Source organism: Scyliorhinus torazame, chromosome 27, assembly GCF_047496885.1.
Source record: "Scyliorhinus torazame isolate Kashiwa2021f chromosome 27, sScyTor2.1, whole genome shotgun sequence".
NCBI classification, from domain to species: domain Eukaryota; kingdom Metazoa; phylum Chordata; class Chondrichthyes; order Carcharhiniformes; family Scyliorhinidae; genus Scyliorhinus; species Scyliorhinus torazame.
The window spans coordinates 4539548-4550728 of record NC_092733.1 but is presented as its reverse complement, the minus strand read 5'-3'; the positions used below and the strand labels follow the sequence as shown (position 1 = coordinate 4550728).

Below are 11181 nucleotides of genomic sequence, written 5' to 3'. Positions count from 1 at the left end.
GGAAGAAATGAAAGTTGAATAAAATGATTTGTAAAACTGTCTAATTTATAAAAAATAATAGAATTTGATGAGCATTTGAACCTGCTGATATTTTATTCCCTGCGTGTTCAGGCGTAACTATGGTCGCGATTCTCTGGAAAACTTTCCAAGTGTTGTAGCGAGCGGGACTTGCCGCGTGGTTCCCGGCGCTCGGTCCAGCGAGGCCGGCAACACTATTCAAGGTTAACTGGTCCACTTAACGAGGCCTCACCGGCTTCCCGCCCCGAATGCTGGCTGATTCGCCGGGACCGCGCTCGCCAGCTCCACCCTAACAAGGTCGAGCAGCTCTTAAGCTGCACTTGCTCAGCCAATCCCAGCCAGCTCGCAACAATGGCGCCCAGGTGACCCGCCCCAAGATTCGGGGATGCTGACCTGGGGACGCTCCTGGACGCGGTGGAGGCCAGAGGGATGTCCTGTTCTCCCGAGAGTTAGCCACAAGGCAGCCAGTGCTGGTGGGGGCAGCAGTCAGCTCGGGCAGTGTGACCAGGAGGACTGGGCTCCAGTGTCAGAAGGTCAACAACCTACACCAGGTAGCACGGGTGAGTAGACATCACCGTCCCAACCCCAAAGGGATCATCCCCCCAGGTGACCCCAACCCACCCTCCATTCCCCTCCCCCTTAAGCACTCCCTCCATCCACACCTCCAACCTCCCTCCACCCCAAGCCTCCCTTCACACCCCGCCCTCCCTCCCCACAACTGTGAACAACAGGCTTGTACTGCAGCCCCTACCCCCACATGCCCCCCCCCCTGCCATTCCCACCCCTACCCCCGGCCATTCCCCCCTAAACGTTGCCCTCTGCACTGCACTCCTGACCCCTCAGTATCTGGCAACAGGGGGGCCTCTAAACCCACCATCCATCCCGGGTGGCAGGGGCACCGGTGGCTGGCACTACCCATGCCAGTGATACGTTCTGCGGCCCCTGTCCGACGCCCTCCTGTGGGGACTTCCTTGGGTGGGCCAGGTGATACCCCGCTAGCAGGGTGGCACAAAATTGTGGTGGGGGTGGGCACAGTGCGCCACCAGCCAATGCCATGCTTGATGGCATGCATGTGAGCAAGGTCCACGGGTTGGGACTGTAGCTGAGGTGTGCTGTGGGTCCTTGGTATTTGCTCAAACACCAGAAAGCAAACCAATTTTTCGGGCAAAGGTGACAACAAATCAACTCCACAAACAACTCCACAAATTCAACTCCACAAGCACAAACAAAAGACCATGTCAGGCAACAAAGGTGGTTCGACCAGTCAAAAACCAAATCGTCTGAACTTGCAAACAATGATACCTGCAACTCTGGGATTAGAATTATGATATTTGATATGACATTGTACATGTTATGTATAAACGCATTCTTGTATATGTATGTATCAAATGTTTGAAAGTATTTCAAACATTTTTTCAAAGAAAGGGTGCTGTGACATTATGGAGAATATCTAATGAAGGGGTATCCAGAGATGAGACCTCTTAAAACTGAATAGCTAGGATAACACTAGAATAGTTCTACATAAGTTAGTTTATTAAGCATTGAGATTAGCCATAGAAAGTATACCCAGTAATCACTATTAACCATTAAACCTGTATTTTAGGACATAGCAGTGATAATCATTTGAACTCTTGCTACAAACAGTGGCCGCAATGCATGATGGGATTTAAGCTAGCTAACTTGCCCATGTTTTTCAGACAAACGGGATTGTGAGGTCAGCAAATTACACGGTCAGATCAGTAAACAGTTCTTAGCGGTGCCCCCAATATCCTGTCCTGGAAAATCCATGGAGTAATGAGGAAATAAGCTTTGGCATCCTGCCCCTGGACGAACAATGAGGTGGACAGGAACTGGCTGCTTTACTAGGATGGCAATGTCCGAAAAACAGCTTTAGAATGGATACAAGATCCTGGTAAACAACAGGTGACAGGATGGGGTTAAATCATGAGCTGATCACAAGTCATCATTTTGTTTAAAGGAATTTTACTGGATAATATAGAAGTGACAGCTCCAAGGATTGGATCAAGTCCAACTGGGGTGGGCTATTGATTTTTGGAAAACGCAATAATTGATGTGTTTTTATATCAGTGTTAGGCAGATTGATCTTGGCATTGATCCAGATCTTTCTCCGTGTACAAGCTTGGAATAATAAAGCCGTCTTAAGCAGGTTGATGTGACTGTGGCTCTGTTTATTAGGCTAAGCCATAACTATGAGGGAGGAACCCCATGTAAAAGCTGGCTCAATACTCAGGCCTTGGAAACGCTCCTACATCTGGAATATAAAGGATAAATGTAATATCATAATTGACCACTAGATGGAGCTAGATGCAGAACTATATAAAGCACTGACTCTCAGGCTTCTGGAAGAGGGCTGGGGAGAGTTCAGAGGCGAGGTCTAGAGAGTGCAGAGTACAGTTATAGATAGAGTGTAGAGACTAGTGTTAGTAGAGTGTAGATTGTAGATGGCTAGATTATTGCTTGCTATAGAAGTAAGTGGTCAAGCTTTAATAAGTAGTGTAATAAATGTTAGCTTTGTTATTGAACTTAGCTTCTGTGGTCTTTGTGAACATTATGACATCCACCTGATAATAAGAATCGCAAAGAACACCACAGAACTGTGGGTTTAAAATGAGACTCTAAGGATGTCCAAATTGTCCTCTTCAAATGTGGAACTTACTGCGAACTTGCAGAGTCACAGAGGAGTTTGCGATCGGTTTGGTGCTGTTAGAGCCCAGGTCCACTTCTGCCAAGCAGGTGTACTCCTGTCCATCATCTGACACACTTGCAGTGAAACTGAAGACATTCCTCAATCTTATATCTTCATCCGGGAAACCTTGTTCTCCTGTGGAATTAATCTGAAGAGTCTCACTCCCTCTCAGCCATGTGAGGATGAGTTTATTGTTTGGATAGACCCTCGGACCAATGCACTCCAGACTATACGTTCTGTTAACTTCCAGCACTTCCGGAGGTGAAGTTATGTTTATCTCTCGATCTGTTAAAGGAGAATCACAATTAACAGAATTCACTGAAGATTGTAACCTGTACTACTTTCATTAATAAACATTAATAAAAATTGAACCAGTTTAGAATACACATCTTTTCTATGGGAAGCAAGAGATGAAATTGCAGAGCCGTTGGCAATGATCTTTTTGTCCTCACTGTCAACAGGAGTGGTACCAGGGGATTGGAGAGTGGCGAATGTCGTGCCCCTGTTCAAAAAAGGAACTAGGGATAACCCTGGGAATTACAGGCCAGTTAGTCTTACTTCGGTGGTAGGCAAAGTAATGGAAAGGGTACTGAAGGATAGGATTTCTGAGCATCTGGAAAGACACTGCTTGATTAGGAATAGTCAGCACGGATTTGTGAGGGGTAGGTCTTGCCTTACAAATCTTATTGAATTCTTTGAGGAGGTGACCAAGCATGTGGATGAAGGTAAAGCAGTGGATGTAGTGTACATGGATTTTAGTAAGGCATTTGATAAAATTCCCCATGGTAGGCTTATGCAGAAAGTAAGGAGGCATGGGATAGTGGGAAATTTGGCCAGTTGGATGACGAACTTGCTAACCGATAGAAGTCAGAGAGTGGTGGTGGATGGCAAATATTCAGCCTGGATCCCAGTTACCAGTGGTGTACCGCAGGGATCAGTTCTGGGTCCTCTGCTGTTTGTGATTTTCATTAATGACTTGGATGAGGGAGTTGAAGGGGGGGTCAGTAAATTTGCAGACGATACGAAGATTGGTGGAGTTGTGGATAGTAAGGAGGGCTGTTGTCGGCTGCAAAGAGACATAGATAGGATGCAGAGCTGGGCTGAGAAGTGGCAGATGGAGTTTAACCCTGAAAAGTGTGAGGTTGTCCATTTTGGAAGGACAAATATGAATGCGGAATATAGGGTTAACGGTAGAGTTCTTGGCAATGTGGAGGAGCAGAGAGATCTTGGGGTCTATGTTCATACATCTCTGAAAGTTGCCACTCAAGTGGATAGAGCTGTGAAGAAGGCCTATGGTGTGCTCGCGTTCATTAACAGAGGGATTGAATTTAAGAGCCGTGAGGTGATGTTGCAGCTGTACAAAACTTTGGTAAGGCCACATTTGGAGTACTGTGTACAGTTCTGGTCGCCTCATTTTAGGAAGGATGTGGAAGCTCTGGAAAAGGTGCAAAGAAGATTTACCAGGATGTTGCCTGGAATGGAGAGTAGGTCTTACGAGGAAAGGTTGAGGGTGCTAGGCCTTTTCTCATTAGAGCGGAGAAGGATGAGGGGCGACTTGATAGAGGTTTATAAGATGATCAGGGGAATAGATAGAGTAGACAGTCAGAGACTTTTTCCCCGGGTGGAACACACCATTACAAGGGGACATAAATTTAAGGTGAAAGGTGGAAGATATAGGAGGGATATCAGAGGTAGGTTCTTTACCCAGAGAGTAGTGGGGGCATGGAATGCACTGCCTGTGGAAGTAGTTGAGTCGGAAACATTAGGGACCTTCAAGCAGCTATTGGATAGGTATATGGATGACGGTAAAATGGTATACTGTAGATTTATTTGTTCTTAAGGGCAGCACGGTAGCATTGTGGATAGCGCAATTGCTTCACAGCTCCATGGTCCCAGGTTCGATTCCGGCTTGGGTCATTGTCTGTGCGGAGTCTGCACGTCCTCCCCGTGTCTGCGTGGGTTTCCTCCGGGTGCTCCGGTTTCCTCCCACAGTCCAAAGATGTGCAGGTTAGGTGAATTGGCCAATGATAAATTGCCCTTAATGTCCAAATTGCCCTTGGTGTTGGGTGGAGGTGTTGAGTTTGGGTATGGTGCTCTTTCCAAGAGCCGGTGCAGACTCAAAGGGCCGAATGGCCTCCTTCTGCACTGTAAATTCAATGATAATCTATGATTAATCTAGGACAAAGGTTCGGCACAACATTGTGGGCCGAAGGGCCTGTTCTGTGCTGTATTTTCTATGTTCTATGTTCTATGTTCATTTTACAGAAAACCTAGTTCCTAAATAGATGTATCCTAAATAACCTCTGTGTTGATCTTTGTCAGGTTGACGCCTGGATGGAAAGCATAGTGATCATAAAGACACCTGGAATTCTTTTCATGAACTAAATTAATTTTATTTACACTACTTGATTTTGACACTTATTCCTATGGTAAACAAATATATTATTAAACTACACTCACTAACACTATCTCTATAGTCTAACTACAATTATGTTCTATCTTACTAGCTCTACAGTGCACTCGACTCCAGTCTCTACCCTCTCCAGCTCACTCTCTCAGGAATCTAAGAGTCAGTGCAATTTATAGTACTGCCCCTTAGCTCCCTCTAATGGCTAGTTTTAACGTAACATTAACTCTTCACATGCTGTACATTTGAGGAGTTGAGGGGATTAGATTATGATGAGAGGTTGAGTAGACTGGGACTGTACTCATTGGAGTTTAGAAGGATGCGGAGACATAATTGAGACATATAAAATTATGAAGGGAATAGATAGGATAGATGCGGGCAGGTTGTTTCCACTGGTCGTGGAAAGCAGAACTAGAGGGCATAGCCTCAAAATAAGGGGAGGTAGATTTAGGACGGAGTGTAGGAGGAACTTCTTCACCCAAAGGGTTGTGAATCTCTGGAATTCCTTGCCCAGTGAAGCAGTTGAGGCTCCTTCTTTAAACGTTTTTAAGAAAAAGATAGATGCCTTTCTAAAGAATAAAGGGATTCGGGGATATGGTGTACGGGCCGGAGAGTGGAGCTGAGTCCACAAAGATCAGCCATGATCTCATTGAATGGTGGAGCAGGCTCGAGGGGCCAGATGGCCTACTCCTGTTCCTAGTTCTTATGTTCTTATTTGTATAATGTCACAACCTCTATCTTGTGTTCAGTTCCAGGTTTGATCCCCACTGTCTGTGCAGAGTCTGCATGTTCTCCCCGTGTCTGCGTGGGTTTCCTCCGGGTGCTCCGGTTTCCTCCCACAGTCCAAAGATGTGCAGATTAAGTGTATTGGCCATGATAAATTGCCCTTAGTGTCCAAAAAAGGATAGGTGGGGTTAAAGGGTTACGGGGATAGGTGGAGGTGTGGGCTTACTTGGGGTGCTCTTTCCAAGGGCCGAAGCAGACTCGATGGCCCGAATGGCCTCCTTCTGCACTGTAAATTCTATGATTCTATGAGTCAACTGAGACAACATCATTATGGATCAGTGTTAGTTTGACCTGGATTAGTGTCAGCTGCAAATTGAAACTTGATTTTGAAGAATATTGTTCAAACATTTTAAAATTCTGTCACTATCCCAGAAAACTATTGTATAGCAGAGTGTGGAATGGTGGAGAAACTTTGTTTGAAAATGACTCCTCCATTGCCTCATCCTTTGATTTCTATCACCTCCTTCAGCAACTTGATACCGGGTAATATTAAACCAATTCCAAATATTTCCTTCACTCTGTCGGATCCCTCTCACTCTGAACCATATGACAAGTTGTGATACCTAAGTGGCTATTTGATCTTTTCTTGGGCCTTGTGAAGGATTATGCTGGATGCTCGATCTCGATGCTCGGTGATTTCCAATTGTTTCCCCCCCACTACCCTTTGATTTTCTCATTAATCTGGGAGTCTGATTATGTGGGAGCTTCGGGAAGAATTTCTTGTTACAGTCGGTGGTCAATCCACATTTTCCCTGAATGTGCTGTCATGTCTTCTGCAACTTTTTAACATTTATAAATAGGAAGCCAAATTGTTGAAATGGATTGATACAGGGAAACTTTGTTAATTTGAAAGATTTTAAGGTGACAAGGTGCACGTGTGTACTGATTTCTGCACCATGATAAATAACACCATTATAAACTACTGATTTTTCTCTCTTCTGTTTTTCCGGCACTCCTCTATTCGATCACGCTCCATCCCAGTTGAGATGAGGGACTCACTTTGTGTAATCCAATTTTATAATACATCACAAGTTATCCACACAGCAACTTTAAGCTGTGCTCAACCAAACATTTTCTGTACAACCCTAAGCATATCACCTCCCACTATTTTCTTTTGTATGTTGATAGAAGAGTTTTTACTTACTGTATACGGCCGTATTGTATTCGCTCGTATTGGTCATCCGATTGCCAAACTCTTGGCATTGTACAAGACATGTCACTTTCACAGACCATGACTGGATACTTGAGAAATAAACTGCTCGCCATTGAGCACCATGTGATTCCTGATAAGGCCGTATTGCTTCCAATATTATTGTATTATTTGCACATGTTGTACTGCAGTTCGCTGTCAAAGAGTCTCCAAATGCCACAGCTCGGGGGTTTGCAGTGATCTGTTCCTCAAATCTAACGATAATGTCTGTCGAGTAAACACATAGGAATTGTAGGGATTTGGAATTCATTTGGAACAAGTACAATTGTGAACAAATCCCAAAATCTTTTAAAAGGGGAAATATTGTTGAGGATGGAAAACTGAAATCAAAAAGACAGATTCTGGAAATAGTCATCAGTTCAGACAGCATCTGTGGAGAGAAACAGTTTACAGCCAATGACCTTTCATCAGCAGTGGACCATTCATTGCTTGGCTCTTTCATTTCAATCTTAAATAGCTTCAGTGTATTTCTGACCAAACAGGATTATGAAGAGTCAAGTGGCATCTGTGCCCAGGGTGCAGGAAGGCATTGCACCCTGGAGAAGAATGGCCAACATCATTCATCCAAACCTCCAAATCTTCCAAGGGGCTTTCAAACAAACTGAGCAGACCCCTGGGAAAGGGGCTTCACGTTACCCACACATTTGATAGAATTTATAGAATTTACAGTGCAGAACATAGAACATAGAACATTACAGCGCAGTACAGGCCCTTCGGCTCTCGATGTTGCGCCGACCTGTGAAACCACTCTAAAGCCCATCTACACTATTCCCTTATCGTCCATATGTCTATCCAATGACCATTTGAATGCCCTTAGTGTTGGCGAGTCCACTACTGTTGCAGGCAGGGCATTCCACGCCCTTACTACTCTCTGAGTAAAGAACCTACCTCTGACATCTGTCCTATATCTATCTCCCCTCAATTTATAGCTATGTCCCCTCGTGCTAGACATCACCATCCAAGGAAAAAGGCTCTCACTGTCCACCCTATCCAATCCTCTGATCATCTTGTATGCCTCAATTAAGTGACCTCTTAACCTTCTTCTCTCTAATGAAAACAGCCTCAGGTCCCTCAGCCTTTCCTCATAAGACCTTCCCTCCATACCAGGCAACATTCTGGTAAATCTCCTCTGCACCCTTTCCAATGCTTCCACATCCTTCCTATAATGCGGCGACCAGAATTGCACGCAATACTCCAAATGCGGCCGCACCAGAGTTTTGTACAGCTGCAACATGACCTCATGGCTCCGAAACTCAATCCCTCTACCAATAAAAGCTAACACACCATACGCCTTCTTAACAACCCTCTCAACCTGAGTGGCAACTCTCAGAGATCTATGTACATGGACACCGAGATCTCTCTGCTCATCCACACTGCCAAGAATCTTACCATTAGCCCAGTACTCTGTCTTCCTGTTATTCCTTCCAAAATGAATCACCTCACACCTTTCTGCATTAAACTCCATTTGCCACCTCTCAGCCCAGCGCTGCAGCTTATCTATGTCCCTCTGCAACTTGTAACATCCTTCCGCACTGTCCACAACTCCACCGACTTTAGTGTCATCTGCAAATTTACTCACCCATCCTTCTACGCCCTACTCCAGGTCATTTATAAAAATGACAAACAGCAGTGGCCCCAAAACAAATCCTTGTGGTACATCACACCTGAAATGAAGGTGTCTATAGAACCTCCTCTCACTTTTTGAAACACCCTCTCATCACCAAGAGCAGAAAGGAATTCCACTCTACAATTTTACAGGTAGTGTGTGACGTCTCTCAGATGACCACCCGAGACTGAAGCAGAAAGTTCAGTGCAGCTACCAGACTGATGAACGAAAGAAGCACTGGGATGCTGAAAGCTTTCAGGCAGCATGGTAGCACAGTGGTTAGCACAGTTGCTTCACAGCTCCAGGGTCCCAGGTTCGATTCCCCGCTGGGTCACTGTCTGTGCGGAGTCTGCACGTTCTCACCGTGTCTGCGTGGGTTTCCTCCGGGTGCTCCGGTTTCCTCCCACAGTCCAAAGATGTGCAGGTCTGAACATTTCCCATCAACCACCACCCTTTGTCTTCTTCCAGCTAGCCAATTTCTGATCCAAACTGCTAAATCACCCTGAATCCCATGCCTCCGTATTTTCTGCAGTAGCCCACCGTGGGGAACCTTATCAAACGCCTTACTGAAATCCATATACACCACATCAACTGCTTTACCCTCATCCACCTTTTTGGTCACCTTCTCAAAGAACTCAATAAGGTTTGTGAGGCACGACCTACCCTTCACAAAACCGTGTTGACTATGTCTAATCAAATTATTCCTTTCCAGATGATTATACACCCTATCTCTTATAAACCTTTCCAAGATTTTGCCCACAACAGAAGTAAGGCTCACTGGTCTATAGTTACGGGGGTTGTCTCTACTCCCCTTCTTGAACAAGGGGACAACATTTGCTATCCTCCAGTCTTCTGGCACTATTCCTGTAGACAAAGATGACTTAAAGATCAAAGCCAAAGGCTCAGCAATCTCCTCCCTAGCTTCCCAGAGAATCCTAGGATAAATCCTATCCGGCCCAGGGGACTTATTTTCACACTTTCCAGAATTGTTAACACCTCCTCCTTATGAACCTCAAGCCCTTCTAGTCTAGTAGCCTGAATCTCAGTATTCTCCTCGACAACATTGTCTTTTTCCTGTGTGAATACTGACAAAAAATATTCATTTAGCACCTCTCCTGTCTCCTCGGACTCCAAGCACAACTTCCCACTACTGTCCTTGACTGGCCTGACTCTTACCCTAGTCATTCTTTTATTCCTGACATATCTATAGAAAGCTTTAGGGTTATCCTTGATCCTAACTGCCAAAGACTTCTCATGTCCCCTCCTGGCTCTTCTTAGCTCTCTCTTTAGGTCCTTCCTAGCTAACTTGTAACTCTTGAGCGCCCTAACTGAACCTTCATGTCTCATCTTTACATAAGCTTCCTTCTTCCTCTTGATAAGTGTTTCGACTGCCTTAGTAAACCACGGTTCCCTCGCTCGACCACTTCCTCCCATCGAGTCTGCATCGGTTCTTGGAAAGAGCATCCTACCTAAGCCCACACCTCCACCCTATCCCCATAACCCAGAAACCCCAATTTTGGACACTAAGAGCAATTTAGCATGGCCAATCCACTTAACCTGCACATCTTTGGACTGTGGGAGGAAACCGGAGCACCCGGAGGAAACCCACGCAGACACGGTGAGAACGTGCAGACTTCGCAAAGACAGTGACCCAGCGGGGAATCGAACCTGGGACCCTGGAGCTGTGAAGCAACTGTGCTAACCACTGTGCTACCATGCTGCCTGAAAGCTTTCAGCATCCCAGTGCTTCTTTCGTTCATCAGTCTGGTAGCTGCACTGAACTTTCTGCTTCAGTCTCGGGTGGTCATCTGAGAGACGTCACACATTACCTGTAAAATTGTAGAGTGGAATTCCTTTCTGCTCTTGGTGATGAGAGGGTGTTTCAAAAAGTGAGAGGAGGTTCTATAGACACCTTCATTTCAGGGATTCCCCAAAGCCTTTCTCCCTGCTGCCTGGCCACGTGACAAAGTTAAAGAAGTGGGTTTGCCTTCTGAACAGGGCATTGACCAGGTAAATCCGTACTCACTGTCCTCTAATAGGGATTCCCCTCGATCTGCTCGTATAGAGAAAAAATCATTTATTTGACAACAGGTGAACTTTGGCCACAGTGTCATGATGACAGATGAGAGGGTTTGAGATCTTCCAGCGGTGGCTCAGAGTTGACCAATTTCAACTTTTTGAGAAGTGAACTTTAATGATGCAGAGCCCCACAGTGGAATTTCCAGGGCTTGTCTCAGCTTTGAAATTCCATGGTGGGGTTAATATCTGGTGCGCTGTGTCTTCCAGCAAGCTGCCCAATTGCTGAGCCCTACAACCTGCATTGACCTATCGCAATGGGTAAGGGTGGAATATTGAAAGAGACCATCCTTGTTCTTTGGGATGTAGGTGGTCTGAACAAGGAGGAGGGATTGAAAGTTTAGAGCAGGTCAAAGTTCAGAACCAAGGTG

General features: G+C 45.4%; 2 protein-coding genes across 2 annotated transcripts in view; both read right to left on the bottom strand.

Moving 5' to 3' along the window:
* Nucleotides 1–11181, bottom strand: part of LOC140403216 (uncharacterized) — a 220242-nt gene that overhangs the window by 79709 nt on the left and 129352 nt on the right. The gene's annotated exons all lie outside the window — the stretch shown is intronic.
* Nucleotides 1–11181, bottom strand: part of LOC140403387 (vascular cell adhesion protein 1-like) — a 30437-nt gene that overhangs the window by 4156 nt on the left and 15100 nt on the right. The window contains exons 4-5 of the mRNA XM_072491319.1: nt 7063–7335; nt 2696–3010 (exon numbers count right to left, since the gene is read on the bottom strand). Coding sequence (XP_072347420.1) covers nt 2696–3010; nt 7063–7335 — 588 coding nt within the window. The remainder of the gene's footprint in view (nt 1–2695; nt 3011–7062; nt 7336–11181) is intronic.